This window comes from Penaeus vannamei, chromosome 3 (assembly GCF_042767895.1).
Source record: "Penaeus vannamei isolate JL-2024 chromosome 3, ASM4276789v1, whole genome shotgun sequence".
NCBI classification, from domain to species: domain Eukaryota; kingdom Metazoa; phylum Arthropoda; class Malacostraca; order Decapoda; family Penaeidae; genus Penaeus; species Penaeus vannamei.
Window position 1 is genome coordinate 37,879,021 of NC_091551.1, and position 17,500 is coordinate 37,896,520.

General features: G+C 40.9%; 1 protein-coding gene across 11 annotated transcripts in view; it reads right to left on the reverse strand.

The window, feature by feature from the left end:
• Positions 1-12,482, reverse strand: part of LOC113816011 (trichohyalin) — a 43,625-nt gene extending 31,143 nt beyond the window's left edge. For 6 of the 11 annotated variants that reach the window (XM_070144938.1, XM_070144897.1, XM_070144933.1 and 3 more), the window contains exons 1-2: positions 12,299-12,479; positions 8,908-9,025 (exon numbers count right to left, since the gene is read on the reverse strand). In XM_070144938.1, the coding sequence (XP_070001039.1) occupies positions 8,908-8,989 (82 nt within the window). In that variant the 5' untranslated portion in view covers positions 8,990-9,025; positions 12,299-12,479. Of the gene's footprint in view, positions 1-8,907; positions 9,026-12,298 lie in introns of all 11 variants that reach the window. The other 5 variants (XM_070144914.1, XM_070144891.1, XM_070144950.1 and 2 more) reach the window with 4 other exon arrangements.
• Positions 12,483-17,500: the final 5,018 nt, after the last annotated feature.

Consider the following 17,500-nt stretch of genomic DNA (forward strand, 5'->3'; position numbering starts at 1 on the left):
CTTCTTCTTCTTCTTCTTCTTCTTCTTCTTCTTCTTCTTCTTCTTCTTCTTCTTCTTCTTCTTCTTCTTCTTCTTTTGTTTGTTTTGTTTTTAATTTTATAGGATATCATGGATATGAATGTATGTTTTATGGACCTGTCTGTCTGTTGCCTTTCTGTGAAATAAACAAACATCAAACCTCTGGTAAACATATAAAAAATGGACAAATTCTCCTCCCTTGCTCCCTCTATTTTTTATTTTCATTTTTTTCTCTATACTGTTTTGTTTTTGCTTTTTTCTCGTTTCTCCATCCCTAATTCTATATTTTTCTTTCATTTCTTTTTCTTTTAAATTCTCTTTCATTCCCTATCACTACCGCTTATTCTCTTTCTGTTCTTATTTTAGCTCTCTCTCTATCTATCTATCTATTTATCTATCTATCTATCTATCTAATTATCTATCTATCTATTTGTCTGTCTATTTATTTATCTATCCCCTCCTCCTCATCATCATCATCATCATCATTCTTTTCCTTCTTCTACTTCTTATCATTGTTATTCTACTTCTTCTTCTTATCCTCCTCCTCCTTCTCTTCCTCTTCCTTCCTCTTTTCCTCCTCTTTCTCCTCATCATCATCATCATCTTCCTCCTCCTCTTCATCCTCCTCTTCCTCCTCTTCTTCTTCTTCTTCTTCTTCTTCTTCTTCTTCTTCTTCTTCTTCTTCTTCTTCTTCTTCTTCTTCTTCTTCTTCTTCTTCTTCTTCTTCATCTTCCTTTCCTCTTCCTCTTCCTTCCTTCCTTCTCCTCTTCTTCTTCTTTTTCCTCCTCCTTCCTCCTCCTCTCTCTTCTCTTCCCTCCTCTTTCTCCTCCTCCTTCTCCTCCTCATCATCATCATCTTCCTCATCATCATCATCATCATCTTCCTCCTCTTCTTCCTCTTTTTCCTCCTCTTCCTCTTCTTCTTCTTCTTCTTCTTCTTCTTCTTCTTCTTCTTCTTCTTCTTCTTCTTCTTCTTCTTCTTCCTCCTCCTCCTCCTCCTCCTCCTCCTCCTCCTCCTCCTCCTCCTCCTCCTCCTCCTCTTCCTCCTCCTCCTCCTCCCCTTCTTTTCCTTCTTCCTCTTCTTCCTCGACAACAAACTACCCCATCGACTCTTTTCTGGTAATTAGGTTGTTTATAATGGCAGACAACCGAACGAGACGAAAGAGTGACACAAGAAAGCGAGACTAAGCAACTGAGAGAAAGAAATAAAAAGAGAAAATTAAAGATAAGAAGAACGAATGAAACGGACACATGAGATGATGATGAAGTGATGAAAAATTGGAAATTATAATGATAATAATAAAACCCAGAAAAAGGACAAAACCGACGAGACATGATATACCGAATAAGTGAAAGAAAAAATGATAATAAAACTCAGAAAACCGACAAAACCCATCGAGAGCTCTGGTGGTACGCCAAATAATAAAAAAAAACGACAACGAGACATAATATACCGATTTTTTTATTAAACAAAATACAGAAAACCCAACATCACTGATGAATATACCGAATAAACGAAAAAAAAACGAAAATTCAAAAACCCGACAAACCCGACAGCGAGACCCCCAACCCAACAAACCCGACAGCGAGAGCCCCAACCCGACAAACCCGACAGCGAGACCCCCAACCCGACAAACCCGACAGCGAGACCTCCAACCCGACAAACCCGACAGCGAGAGCCCCAACCCGACAGCCTCTCCTCCCCGACGCAGATGCAACGGGGCGCGGAAAAGCAACAAATAAGGCCTGGCATACAAGCGGCTTCTGGCAGACACTTGAACGCGCGTCTGAAAATATCTTCCATAACAACTGACGAACGGGAAGCGCAAGGGACGCGGCGCCGCTGTGTCTTGGCTTTGAGAGAGAGAGAGGGAGGCTGTGTGTAAAGCCCGGGGGGGGGGGGGAATTTTTTCTATCTTGCGTTTCATGGGGGGGGGGGGGTTGAGGGAGAGGGTGGTTGGTGGGAGAGAAGTGGGGAGGGAAGGAGGGGAAGGGTTTTTTTCGAGGGGGAGTCGATTGTTGTCTTTTTTCTCTCACTATCTATTTCTTTTTCTTTCTCTTGATTTTCTTTCTCTTGATTTTCTTTCCCTTTTTTGTTTCTTATTTTTATTTCTCTGGCTAATTCTCTCTTTCTTTATCTCTTTCTCAGCCATTCCATATATTTTTTTTTTAAACAAGGCTTTAAACCTTGTTTTTAAATCGAATTAGATACCACATTTCTATCCCACAGGATCATTTTCATAGACCAAACGTAAGCAAAAAAAATACATATATACAACAAAGGATGAAATCCCTAAGCATATTATATAAAATCTTTCCCCAACAATAAACCTTCATCTTCAAAACTCTTTTTCTTTTCTTTTCTTTTTTCTTCTGTTTTTTTTTTTTTCTTTCTTCTGTCTTTTTTTCTTTCTGTCTTTTTTCTGTCTTTTCTTTCTTTCTTCCTTTCATCTTTTTCTCTTTCTTTCTTTCTTCTATCTTTTATTTATTTAATTCTTCCATCTTTTCTTGTCTTTCTTTCTTCTGTCTTTTCTTTCTTTCTTCTCTTTTTCTTTCTTCTGTCTTTTCCATTTTCTTCCTTTCTTTCTTCCGTCTTTTTTCCTTTCTTTCTTTCTCCCATTTTCCTTCTCCCTTCTTTTCCTTCTTCTTCTTTCTTCCTTGTACTTAATGCATCTGGCGTCCTTTCCCCGAGCGAAGTAGCAGGTGCATTTTTGGCAAGCGAGTCTCGGTCAGCGAGGGAGCATTTTCTTCCGGTTTTGGTGCCTATCGGTGACTGTCTTGCCTTATCTTGCTTTATTGGTTTTCTGTTTATTTCTGTTCCTTTGGTGTTTTGATTTTTATTTTATCTCTCTATTTTTTTTTTTTTTTTTTTACTTTTTTTTTGGTTTATGATTATCCGTTTTTTTTTCTCTTTTTCTTTCTCCTCTTTTATTTTCATTCTTCTCTATATGATTTTTGTTCTCTTTTTTATTGTCGTTATTTTTCTTCTTCTTTTATTTCTTCTTTTCCTCCTCCTTCTTCTACTTCTTCTTTCTCTTCTTTGTTTTTTTTCTCCTCCTTCTCCTTCTTCTACTCCTCCTTTTCCTCCTTCTCCTTCTTCGTCTTCTTCTTCTTCCTCTTTTCTTTCTCTTCATTCTCATTTCCATTTTCATTCTCATTCTTATGCCCTTTCTTATTCTTATTATTATTCTTATCATCATTCTCATTTTCATTTTTATTCTTATTCCTATTCCTATCCCGATTCTCTTTTTTTCATTCCTAATCTCACTCCTATCCTCATTCTCATTCCTATTCCTATTCCCATTCCCATTTTCATTCCTATCCCCATTCACTTTTTTCATTCCTAAGCTCACTCTTATCCTCACTCTCATTCCTATTCCTATTCCCATTCCTATTTTCATTCCTATCCCCATTCCCTTTTTTTCATTCCTAATCTCACTCTTATCCTCATTCGCATTCATATTCCTATTTTCATTCCTATCCCCATTCACTTTTTTCATTCCTAAGCTCACTCTTATCCTCATTCCTATTCCTCTTCCTATTCCCATTTTCATTCCTCTCCTCACATCCCTTCTTTCATTCATAATCTCACTCCTATCCTCACTCTCATTCCTATTCCTATTCCCATTCCCATTTTCATTCCTATTCCCTTTTCATTCCTATTCCTATTCCCATTCCCATTTTCATTCCTATTCCCATTCCCATTCCCATTTTAATTCCTCTTCCCATTCCCATTCCCATTTTCATTCCCATCCTCATACCCTTTCTTTCTCCTCACCGCCCTCCTCTCCCCTTCCCCGCGGATCTTCGGAAGGCACTTGGTTAGCGCAAGCAATTTCCGCCAAGTGATGGAATATCGCCTTACCCTCGAATTTCTCTCATTTCAGCCGACCTCATAATCCTCTCACTCGCGTCTTCGGGTCGACTCGCTCATGTCCTCGGGTCGATCCATTCATGTCTTTTGGTCGACTCGCTCATGTCTTTTGGTCGATTCATTCATGTCTTCTGGTCGACTCGCTCATGTCTTCGGGTCGACTCGCTCACGTCTTCGGGTCGACTCGTGCATGTCTTCTGGTCGATTCATTCATGTCTTCTGGTCGACTCGCTCATGTCTTCTGGTCGACTCGCTCACGTCTTAGAGTCGACTCGCTCATGTCTTCGGGTCGAGTCGCTCATGTCTTCGGGTCGATTCATTCATGTCTTTTGGTCGACTCGCTCATGTCTTTTGGTCGACTCGCTCACGTCTTCGGGTCGACCCTCATGTCTTCGGGTCGACTCGCTCACGTCTTCGAGTTGACGCTCATGTCTTCTGGTCGACTCGCTCATGTCTTTGGGTCTCCTCACTCATGTCTTCGGCACGATTCGCTCATGTCTTTGGGTCTCCTCATTCATGTCTTCGGGTCTCCTCACTCACGTCAGGAGGAGCCATAGAGATGCTGAGGTCATTTCAGGCATGGGCGTGGCATGTTCTTTGAAGTGGACATAGGAGAGGGAGAAGAGAGGGAGAGAGGGAGGAGTGGAAGAGGATAAGATGGGGAGAGAGGGAGGAGTGGAAGAGGGGAAGATGGGGAGAGAGGGAGGAGAGGAAGAGGGGAAGAAAGTGAGAGGATGAGAGAGGAAGAAGGAAAGCGAGGAGAAAGGGGAGGAGGGAAAGATAGGAAGAAGGGAGAGGGGAAGAGTAAGAGAGGAGAGAGAAGGAGAAAGTAAAATGGAAGAGGGGAAAGAGGGGAAGGGAAATGAATATTCGAGCATTTTTCGTTGGAGAAAAATAATGGATATTTGCTTAGGATTTTGAACGCTGGATCGAGAACGCAACTTATCAGTAATGCTGTTCGTTCGTACTTCTATTTTTTTCTTCTTTTTTAAATCTAATAATATAATAAAATATTTACTGTTCGAGTTTTGAGTGGCATTTATTCATGAAAAAAGTGCGATGACGTCTGATAATTTGATAATTTGATAATTTGATGATTTAATAAGAATGAGAATGAAAATGGAAATGAGAATGAAGAGAAAGAAAGGGGCAAGAAATATACCGTTTATATACGCGGGAGGGTCTGAACCATGTGCTGTCTTCTGCATGTCCTCCTCTCCTTCTCCTCCTTCCTCTCTTTCTCTTTCTTTCCATCTTTCTCTTTCTTTTCCTTCTTCTTCTTTCCATTCATCCTATTCCTCTTCTTTCCCTTCCCCTCCCTCGCCCTTTTCATTTATCTCTTTTTCCCCCGATTTCTCTTTCATCTAATTCTCCTTCTTCTTTCTACCCTTACTCTTATTCATACTTATTTTTTTTTTTTCATTATCCTCATCTTTATCCACATTCACACCCTCCTTTTTATCGCCTCCACTTTCCCATTTTCCTCCTCCTCCTCTTTTTCCCCTCCGTTTCCCCATTCTCTCCCTCCTCCTCCTCTTTCTCCTCCATTTCCCCATTCTCTCCCTCCTCCTCCTCTTTCTCCTCCATTTCCCCATTCTCTCCCTCCTCCTCCTCTTTCTCCTCCACTTCCCCATTCTCTCCCTCCTCCTCCTCTTTCTCCTCGTCCCTCTGTTGGCCCTTTCTGCCGGTTAGTGGGTGGGATGATGCCAAGTATCGCGCCCGCCGCCATCCTCTGCCACGCGCCGCCCCTCCCTCACGCCCACGACGCCCACGTTCACCATGCACGGCGGCTGCGTCTACTTCCTCTGCTAGCTCGGGGATTTGAGGATTTGGGAGTTGGGGAATTTCGGTTGGAAATGGGGCTTTTATTTCGGGCAGGCACGCCGTTGCAATTTGCTCTCTTTCATAGCAAACACACCAGATATATATATGTGTGTGAGTGTGTAGGTGCGTGGGTGTGTGGGTGTGCGTGCGTGTGTGTGTGTGTGTGTGTGTGTGTGTGTGTGTGTGTGTGTGTGTGTGTGTGTGTGTGTGTGTGTGTGTGTGTGTGTGTGTGTTATATACACATATACATGCGTGTATGTGTGTGTGTGGATATATATATCCCACAGCCTATCATTCCGCTGCAGGACTTAGACTTCTCTCACTTTATCATTGAAAGGCTGTTCGGCAGTACCACCCCTGCCTGATTGGATTCTCCTTCAAATCAATGATATAATGATATACATACTACTGTTTCCCTTCTCCTTTTGAGTGAATAAGAGACGCCGCGAGGACCTAAAAGGCCAAGAAGGGAAAAGCAAGGAGAAAGGGGAGACAGGTAGACAGATGGCGGGAGACGGTGGCCGCGCGTGGACCACAGCCTCTGCTCAGCGGCATAGGATCTCTATCACCTTATGGCTTAAATACACCTCTTTGCTTTAGGGTCTTTGCGAGGGGAGTAGGAAGGGGGGAGGGAAAGAGAGAAAGCCGGAGGAAGGAAGGAAGACATTGATGGAGAGAACGAGGAAAGGAGAGAGAGAGAGAGAGTGATAATTGGACATAATTCCTCAAACAAGTTTCATACTTGAGAAGAAGAAAAAAACGTAAATAGCATCAATAATAGTGAGACACCCCCCCCCATCCACCCACCCACCCACTTACCCTCGATAACCGGGAAAAAAAATCCTTCTTTGGGTAAAATAAAGAAAGTAGCACGAAATTACCCTTTTTTCCGCTTGGCGGTTGTTACAAGACAGCACTCGGGGGAAACAAGCAAGGTAACCTAACAGGTGATCTTGAACGACACCAGGAGAAAGACGAAGCGAGAAACAGCCGTAAGAGAACAACAGAGGAACTTGTAGAATAGAACTTATAGAATCGCGCAGTTAAATCTCACAACAAGATATGTATACGAGGCAACGGCGAGGTCTGAGTGAGTGAAATCATTTTCAATTTTGTGCGCGATGGTCGGAGATTTGAATTTACTCTGCATTTCCGTTGTTTTTTTGAGGTCTTGCAAGAATCCCTTTGCAGTAACCGTCGCAAGATTCAGGGAGCAGTTGAATTTTGTATATACATTTACATGAGGCGTGTGTGTGTGTGTGTGTTTGTTTGTGTGTGTGTGTGTTTGTTTGTGTGTGTGTGTGTGTGTGTGTGTGTGTGTGTGTGTATGTTTGCTTGTGCGAATGTGTGTTTGTATGTATTTGTGTGTGCGTTTATTTGTATGCGTGTGTGTTTGTGTGTGTGTGTATGTGTTTGTTTGTGTGAATGTGTGTGTTTGTATGTATATTTATTTGTACGTGTGTGTATCTATTTCCATGTGCGTGTGTGTTTCTGTTTTTTTTTTGTGTGATTTTATCAGTGTCTGCGCGGGCATGTGGGTGTGCGTTAGAACTATTGCTTTCACTCGAGCACCAATCCGCAAATTCATTCTCGACCCAAACGCTCCTCCAAAATTAAACGACCGAGACAAAAATACGAGAGGCTTCGACGCAGACCGAGATCAAACAAGACCTTTGCAACGAAACTGCTTTTATTTCTCGCTTTGTTGACCGAGGTTGTGTTGACATTGCAAGCCAATCAACACTCCTTCACTTCTGAAACCGCATTTTCTCCACGCAAAAATAACATCAAGGAAGATAATTTACGTATACAGAAAAAGGCAGAAAACGCTATGAAACGAAATGAAGATTATTTACGTATACAGGAAAAGGCGGAAAACAAAAAAAAAACGAAAAGGAAGATTATTGATGTAGACAAATGAAAAAAAATAGAAATAGAACAAATCTAAAGGAAGATAATCTATATATAAAGATATAAATATAGATTCAGTCAATTATCAACCCTTCCAGTTATAGATCAGCTCTCGCTCGCGCTTTGCAAGCCCAGTGCGTGGGACAAGCACGGATTAATTCAAGTTTTAGTCGGCGCTAACTTGTTTATTGGGCTGAAACCTATTACCAACGCAGAATTAAATTTTCGCATTACTATTGCAACAGCGGCCGGGGTCAGAGAGGCGCTGGACTGTGCGGAATTATTAGTTTACAATAAATGGAATGTAATTACGTCATTTGGTGATGGGCGTCATTGAGTTAATGGAAAGTGAAATATTGTACAGGTGTGTTTTGAGGGTGGAGGGTGGAGGGGGGGTGGAGGAGAAAGTGTGAATTGTGTGAATTGTGAATGCTGTTTGTCCACGTGGGTGTGGTAGGGTGGGCATTATGATTTTGTTTGTTTCGTTTGTTCTGTGTGTATGTGTGGGTATATGTTAATGTGTTCGTGCGTGCGTGTGTGTCTGTGTGTGTGTGTGTGTGTGTGTGTTTGTGTGTGTGTGTGTGTGTGTGTGTGTGTGCGTGTGTGTGTGTGTGTGTGTGTGTGTGTGTGTGTGTGTGTGTGTGTGTGTGTGTGTGTGTGTGTGTGTATGTGTGTGTGTGTGTGTGTGTGTGTGTGTGTGTGTGTGTGTGTGTGTGTGTGTGTGTACATTCTTATGTATTTGTGTGTGATGTGCTGTGCTGTGTGTGTATAAACAGAACCCGCACACGCAGACACCTGGTATCCCACACAGGGCCACACACACGTTCTTTTACTGTATATCAAACATTTCTTCCTTCCGCAAAACCTTAATTCCAACACAGTCTTAAAAACATTCTTGGCCCAAATAAACTTCCTCCAAAGAATTCGAAACCACAAAAGCAACAAATAAACCAAGGTAACAAGAAGCCTGTAAGAAAAAAGAAAAAAACACGGAATCAAAAGCCCAGTTATATAATCTAGGATTTATTTCCAAAATAAACTTCCTTCGTAGAATGCTTTTCTTTTTTCTTTTTTTATCGAGGAAACTTTGTCCTAAGGAACTAAAAACTTCCCTAAAAAGATGGATAAAGAAAGAAAAATACTTTAGAGAAACACAAAGGCAAAAAAACAGAAATACATAGAAAGAAAAAGTAAACATAGACCTAAAAAGAAAAAAAATCTGAAACCGAATCGAAAATAAAACGAGATATAAAACCGGAGGTCAAGCCAGGTCACACTCACCGCACACGGGGTACAGCACGAGCAGGGACGCGGCGAGGAGCACTCCGGTCACCAGCGCGGATCTGAAGATTCCCGGCGACATCTTGAAGGGTCACGTGACGTCCGTGACCTTCAGGAGCTGTGCAGGGAGAGGGAGAGAGAGGGGGAAACGAGATGAGACTCCGGCGATAAAGCTAGGTCAAAGGAGGAGATGAAGAGGCCGGGTTGATAGGATTATTCGGAGGATGTGAGATGGAGCTTTTTTTTTTTTTGAGGAGGGGGGGGCGGTAAAAGAGAGAGGGGAGGAGAGGGAGGGAGGGAAGGAGCGAGGGAGGGAGGGAGGGATGGATAGAGAGAGAGATAGATACATAGAGAGAGAGAGAAACAGAAAACGAGAGAGAGAGAGAGAGAGAGGGAGAGGGCGGGAAGGAGGGGGAGAGAAAGAGAGAGAGAGGGGGGGGAGGAAGGAAGAAGGGAGAGAGAAAGAGAGAGAGAGAAAAAAAACAGACTGACAGACAGAGAAAACAAAATAGAGGGAAAACACATAATTTCTGGTGATAATTCATCATGAAATACAAAATAGCATCAGTAAAATCTACCAACACATTCCTCTAACATGAGAGTATTAAGCCACATTTAAATAACTTCACAACATCCTTCATGTAAGATCAATCAGTTTGTGCAAGCATTCATACCGCAATATGCACGCCCTTCAGTTGAGTAAATAACTTTAAATATAAATCTATTTCTACCGAGATATATGTCTATTACATTAATCTTTACACACGTATACCAAATGTGTTCAGCATTTCCCAGAACAGAATAATGGATTCCTGAAACCCATCCCCACAACTCCAAAAAAAACAAAACAAAAAAAAAATCTTTTCATTCGTGTGAGTACTCTTCCCCTCTCTATCTCTCCCCTGTCGGCTATTTACGTAAATGAAAATGCAGATTATTTCCTGTGCACCTTTTCGTTTCCATTCTCTCCCCTTCCACCGTTCGCGAGTTCAGCTTTTGGATTCAATCCCCTTTTTTAAACTACGTGGTGTTTAAAGTGGATTGGCATCATCAGTGTCTTTATGCTGCACATATGCTGACTTTCTTTTTCCTTCGGGGAGGCATTAATACGTATGGCATTTCCTTTGAAAGTCGTCCCCGCCGTGCACTTCTGTGGATCTTCCGAGAACACTTAAGAATGCTGGGAACGATGTCTGAACGAGAATGGGAATGGGTAATGGAGGTGGCGAAGGGACAGTTTCTGGGCGATTCCCGAAAGTTTCTGGGTTATTTTGTAGCGAGGGGAATACCTCACCGTCATGTTATTCTCGAATGTTCTGGCTGAGCGGGTCAAGGTCAAGCCGGATCGAGGGGAGCTGTTTCAGCGCGGCTTGGCCTCGCTCTCGCTCTCTCTCTCTCTCTCTCTCTCTCTCTCTCTCTCTCTCTCTCTCTCTCTCTCTCTCTCTCTCTCTCTTTCTCGCATTCTCTCTATCTCTCTCTCTCTCTTTCTCTTCTCTCTCTCTCTCTCTCTTTCTCTCTTTCTCTTCTCCTTCTGTCTCTCTCTCCCTCTCTCTCTCTCTCTCTCTCTCTCTCTCTCTCTTTCTCTCTCTCTCTCTCCCTCTCTCTCTCTCTCTCTCTCTCTCTTTCTCTCTCTCTCTCTCCCTCCCTCTCTCTTTCTCTCTCTCTCTCTTTCTCCCCTCTTTCCTATCCCCTCTGCCCATTCCTTTTCCATTTCCTTTTCTCTCTTGCCCTATTTCCGTAATCTTCCTTTCTTTTCCCTTCTCTTTCTACCATATTCTCCTCCCTCCATCCCACTCTCTCTTTCTTTCCCTCTTCCCTGTCCCCTCTTCCCTCCATCCCACTCTCCATCCCTCCCTTTCTTTCCCCTTCCCCTGTCCCCTCTTCCCTCCAATCTACTCTCCCTCCCTTTCTTTCCTTCATCCCCCCATCTCTTTCTTTCCCTTTCCCCTGTCCCCTCTTCCCTCCATCCCACTCTCCCTCCCTTTCTTTCCCCTTTCCCTGTCCTCTCTTCCCTCCATCCCGCTCTCCTTCCCTCCCTTTCTTTCCCTTTCCCCTGTCCACTCTTTCCTTCATTCTATTCTCCTTCCCTCCCTTTCTTTCCCCTTCCCCTGTCCCCTCTTCCCTTCATCCCACTCTCCCTCCCTCTTTTTCTTTCCTTTTTCCCCTGTCCCCTCCACCCTTCATTCTACTCTGCCTCCCTCCCTTTCTTTCCCTCTTCCCTTCATCCCACTTTTCTTCACTCCCTTTCTTTCCCTTCCCCTGTCCCCTCTTCCCTTCATTCCACTCTCTCTCCCTCCCTTTTTTTCCCTTTCCCCTGTCCCCTTTTCCCTTCATCCCACTCTCCGTCCCTCCCTTTCTTTCCCCTTCCCCTGTCCCCCTTCCCTTCATCCCCCCTCCCTCCCACCTTTTCTTTCCCTCTTCCCTGTCCCCTCTTCCCATCACTCAACTCTCCCTCCTTCCCTTTCTTAGCCTTTCCCCTGTCCCCTCTTCCCTCCATCCCGCTCTCTCTCCCTCCCTTTCTTTCCCTCTTCCCTTCATCCCACTCTCCTTCACTCCCTTTCTTTCCCTTCCCCTGTGCCCCCTTCCCTTCATCCCCCCTCCCTCCCTCCCCTCACCTGGTCGAGTGCCAAGTCATGCCGGCTCCCTCACCTGCCGTCTCTCCCCGCGCGCTCCCCTTTTCCCTAATCCCTATGCACTCACAGACGTACGTTTCCCCTTTTACTCTCTCACACTCACGCAGACATACGCACGCACATACACACGCACACACTCACGCCCATGGCCTTCCCCAAAGCCCCTAAGACTCTCCTCTCCGAGCCAACAACTTCCCGAATTACTCGGTCCTGTGTTCGCGATCCGAAAATGAGTCGAATGCCAGCGGCGGGGACGTGCTTAGTAACCTGCTGCGGCGATAGGTCGGTGGCGGGTTTTTTCGTCCTCGTCCTTTTTGTGTGTGTGTGTCTCGTGTGCGGGAATTACGTAACTTTAGGGGAGGGGGATGATGAGGGGTTGAGTTTGTGTGAAATGGAATGGATTGATTTGGTGTTGTCTTTTGTGTTTGCGTTTGTGTATCTGTATGTGCGTGTGTTTAGTTGGCCTCATCCGACGAATATGAACATGAAGCCAGCAGTCATCTCCCTTCCCTTTCGCATCTCCTCCGCCGCTCCCCGTTAATCCCACAGCTCTTGCGCTCAGAGCAGGTGGAATGCGGAGCGACGCTCTCTTCCACCTCCGAGGGGACGGCTGGCCCCCTTGCGCACTGCGTCTGCAGTCCGCTCGCCTGACCTCCGGCGCCGCAGCAGAGGTCAAGGCGCCGGCGAAGGGCGGCCTGGCTCCGAGGGAGGCGGCGCGGGCCCTCCCGGAGCGCCAGGAGGCCCTGGGCGTCACTCACCTTGCAGCTGAGGGCTGTGCGCGCTGCGTGAGTCGTGGTTCTGAAGAGGAGGAGGAGGAGAGAACAGACGGCGCCAGGGTGCCACCTTCCGCACGCACTCACACACTCGCCACTACTGGTGCCACGGCCAGCTCCGTGTGCCCATCTACCCAGTGCCTGGCAACCAGCCCCGCTTGCGGACGGCCGCAGAAGAGGGCGGGCATGCTGGCGACCAAGGAAACGAGTGGGCGTGCGGGCGGAACGCGGGGCGGAGGGCGGGCAGGTGGCATAGCTTTCCATGGGCGGAGGCAGGTAGGGCATCGCGGGCCGCGACTCCGGCGCCAACACCTGCCATGCACGTGCGGGAGGAGATAGCGGGTATTTATGCCTGCGATGGCTGCCCCGGAGTGGATTATATAAACGCGTTTGCTAAACCCTTTTCCTCCTTCTGTCCTGTGTGCGTGTTTGTGTGTGTGTGTGTTCAGTTGACCTCAGCTGACCTACTTGAAACGACCAGCCGTATCTCTCCCATTCCATCATTTTCTTTTCTTTTTTTAATAATAATAAATCAAAGTAAGATCGAAGGAAAAAAGATTCCAGTTGTTTCCTCCCTTTTCATCACGGCGATTCCGTGATACCTATACACGATCGGTTCAGGTGGTGGTATTCTTGAGGTCTGAGTGCCACCTGCCCGGCGTCGGTGGCCGCTTGCCAAGGTCTGACTCGCTCCAGGCTTGCCAACATCCCGTTTGCCATACATTCGTAACTCCGACCTCACTCCCTCCCTGATCTTCATGGCGATGCTATCTTAATTCTTTTATCCATGTTGTTTTAGGAGGCGTGCAGTGGCTCTTTTGGGGAGGAAATACTTTCGTGAGATTTTTTTTCTGCGGACAATAAGAAGCAAAATCAGCGACCTTGTGCGTGGTTGTCTTACTCTTCTTTTTCTCTTCCAATTGCGCTGCCGGTCTCCCCTTGCCAAAATTAACAGAAACGGGGCGTTGTATATTGCAGAAAAAATGAATAGACAAAACAAACACGTTATTGAACTACAACAAATAAAACAAAAATAAAGAGATCTAGAAACACCTGATACAATTTCTTATTTTTTTCAGAATTTCAATCTACGCAAAAAACCGACTTCCGGAAGAGAGACATAGGTCGACCTTTGCAGGCACGCGCGGCAACACCTTTTAATAGATGCTTTATGCTCACGTTATTGCGTAAGGACCTGACTGTGAGTCACGTAGGGCCGCAGCACCCTAGCACCTCCTGGGCGCGTGCTAAGGGTGCCAGCAAGGGTGAGAGAGGGGGCAAGAGGGGGCGAAGGGGCAGAGAGCCAGGCAGGCGCATGAGCGGAGGGAGGGAGAGCAATATGGATGGTGGAGAGTGATGAGCGAGAGACAGAGAGAGAGAGAGTGTGTGTGTGTGATAGAGAGAGAGAGAGCAATATGGATGGTGGAGAGTGATGAGCGAGAGACAGAGAGAGAGTGTGGGAGTGAGAGAGAGAGAGAGAGAAAAGCTGAGAAAGAGAGAGAGAGAGAAGCTGAGAAGGAGAGAGAGGGAAAGGAGGTTGAGAAAGAGAGAGAGAAGGAGGTGGAGAAAGAGAGAGAGGGAGGGGGAAAGGGTGGAGAGAGAGAGAAAAAGCTAATCAGACAGACTTAACCAGAAGCATAAGAAAAAATAACGATATCCACATATATACCGACGACGACTTCAAAAAAATAAAAATAAAAACCAAGAACAAAATAAATCGATAAAAACAGGCATTTATCCTTCATTCTCTCCCTATAACTTCGAAAAAAAAATCCCTGCAAAACGGGTCATTATTTTTCGAACGTTTTTTTTAATCTTCCAATTTACTCGATTTTGTTTATAAAGCAATTACGTGTGGTCGTTAATTGTCTCCTAATTGATAGCAACAACGAACAACGTACATTAGATTGGCTACTCTGTCACTATTATCATCATTATTATTATTACTAATAATGATAATAATGATAATAATGATGATAACAATAACAATAATAATAGTATTATTAGCATTGTGATTATTATTAGTATTACCATTATTCTTGTCATTGTTCTTGCTTTTATTATCATTATCATTGAGTATTTTTATCATCACTATTTTTATTATTATTGCTACTATTATTATCATTATCATTTTCATTATCATTATTATGATGATAATGAGGATGATCATGGTCATCATTATTATCATTACTATCATTATTTTTGTTGTCGTTGATGATACTAATGTTGATGATTATGATAACAGTGATAACAATATTCATATTACTAATAATGATGATGGTAATAATAATGATGATAGTAATAGCAATAATAAAAACAATGATGATAATGAAAATAATGATAATACTAATGATGATAGTAATAGTAATAATACTGATGATAATGATATTAATAATGATGATACTAATAACATAATTATCCTCTTTGTCATTTAGATTATTATCATCGTCATCATTCTGATAATGATAAATATGATGATAATGATAATCTTAACAACAATAAATGTAGTAATAATGATAATGTTGATAACATTGATAATAACAACAACAATACTAATAATATCAATAATGATAATGATGATAATGACAGCGATAATGATAACAATGATAATGATGATAATGATAATGATAATGACAATAATAATGATAACGATTATAACGATAATGATAATAATAACCATATCAATAATAATAATATTGATGATAGTGATAATGATAGTGAGGTAATGATATCAATGATAATAAAAAATATGATAATGATAAAATCAATGATAATGGCAATGACAATGATGTCATAATAGTAGTAATAGTACTAGAAATAACAACAGTAATGATTAAAGTAATAATGATACTACTACTACTACTCCTTCTATTAATAATAATAATGATGATGATGATAGTAAAGATGATAATAATAATGATGATAATAATAATGATAATGGTAATTATAATAACAATGATAATAATAAAAATATCAGTAACAACGGTAGTGATAATAATAATAATGACAACAACACTAATAATGGTAATAGTAATAATGATAAAGTTAACAATAACAATGATAATAATGATAACAATAGAAATTATAATGATAGTGATAGTGACAATAATGATAATAACAATAACAGCAATAATAATAATGGTAATGATAATCATGATGATAATAATAATGATAATGCTAATAATGCTAATAATAATAATAATAATAATAATGATAATGATAATAATAATAATGATGATGATGATAATAATAATAATAATAATAATAATAATAATAATAATGATAATAATAATAATAATAGTAATAATAATAACAATGATGATAATAATAATTGTGATAATAATAATTATAATAATAATAATAATAATAATGATAATGATGATAATGATAATAATAATAACAATAATAATGATAATGATAATAATAATAATAATAATAAGTATGATAATAATGATAATGATAATGATAATAATGACAATAATAGTGATGATAAGCAGCAATGATGATAATAATGAAGATAATATAAATAAAAACGATTGTAACTAGTATAACAATAATAATGATGATGATGATGATGATAACGGTGATAGTAATAACAATAATGATAACAATAATAATAACAATAATGATAATAATAGTAGTGATAATAATAACACTAATAATAATAACAATGATAATAATGAAAATGATAATAATGATAATAATGATAATGAAAATGATGATAATGATAATAATAAGAAGAAATAATAATAATAATAACAATAATAATAATAATAATAATAATAATAGTAATAATAATAATAATAATAACAACAATAATGATAATGATAATGATAATGAATAAGACTGATGATAATGATAATAAGGATAATAACAACAACAACAACAACAATAATGATATTGATAATAATAATAATAATAATAATAATAATAATAATAATAATAATAATAACATCAATATTAATAATAATAGTAATAATAATAATGATAATAATAATAACAATAACATCAATATTAATAATAATAGTAATGATAATAATAATAATAATAATAATAATAATGATAATAATAATAATAATAATAATAATAATAATAATAATGATAATAATAATAATAATAATTAATAACAATAATAATGATAATAATAAAATCATAATGATAATAAGACATACTAATGATAACAATGATAATAATAATAATGCTTATGTAAATGATTGTCAGATTTTTTTAACGGCACAACAATAATCCTAAAAAAATCAAAACAACATGAAATAAGATACAGTAAGACCCGCCATGACAGTACACTTCACTGAAAAAGTGTCTGTGATACACGTCCACATCTTAAATTAATTCGTACAAAGATGAATCACGCTTTCTTGTAACGTTTACACTTCAGGACCGAAAATAAGTTGTCATGTGAACGAACGCTTTTGGAAAGATCTAGTGGTCGGGTATGCAGCAGCACAGGTCCCCCAATCGGATCCGGCTGCAATCGGATAAAATCGGGTAAATGCTTATGCTCCTTTATATCAGTCGGATTGAAGGTTCAGATCGATCTTAGAGGCTTCTAGATGCCTTTAGGAAGTGTCATGATTTGGCCATGACACTCTAACCCCATATAGATAAAAAGGATAATAATAATGATAATGATGATTATGATGACGATGATAAATAATGTCACCATCATCATATATACGTGATTATATTCATCACATTTAATTCAGCTTTAGTCCCTTAACCCTAGATAGATAAATAGATATGATGTAATATATTGATGCGAGTGAGGCAGACCGACATGGAAAACACTGAATACACACGGACCGGATTTTTTTCGGATGAGATACTAACCGTTAGAGACGTTTAGAAAATCGAATATCTTTATAAAGGCAGGTGTCGCTTTATCAAACCCTAAGCTTATTTGACCGTCTTGCTGAACTAGGATACATGGTTGTCGTGTGCGTAATTTATAACATGACCGGCCATATAATTTCAGTATAAATGATTGTAGCGGTTTAATGATCTTCACATATCATGGTTCATTTCTGGAATCTTACCGACCGTGCAGAAACAAAAGTAATTAACAATATTACTTTTCTTTTTCAACCTAGGCATTTAAATCCACTTCGCCCTTGCGGAAAATGTCAAGCTTTTAAGAAAAGATATGTAATTTAAGCTCTATTGATTCAT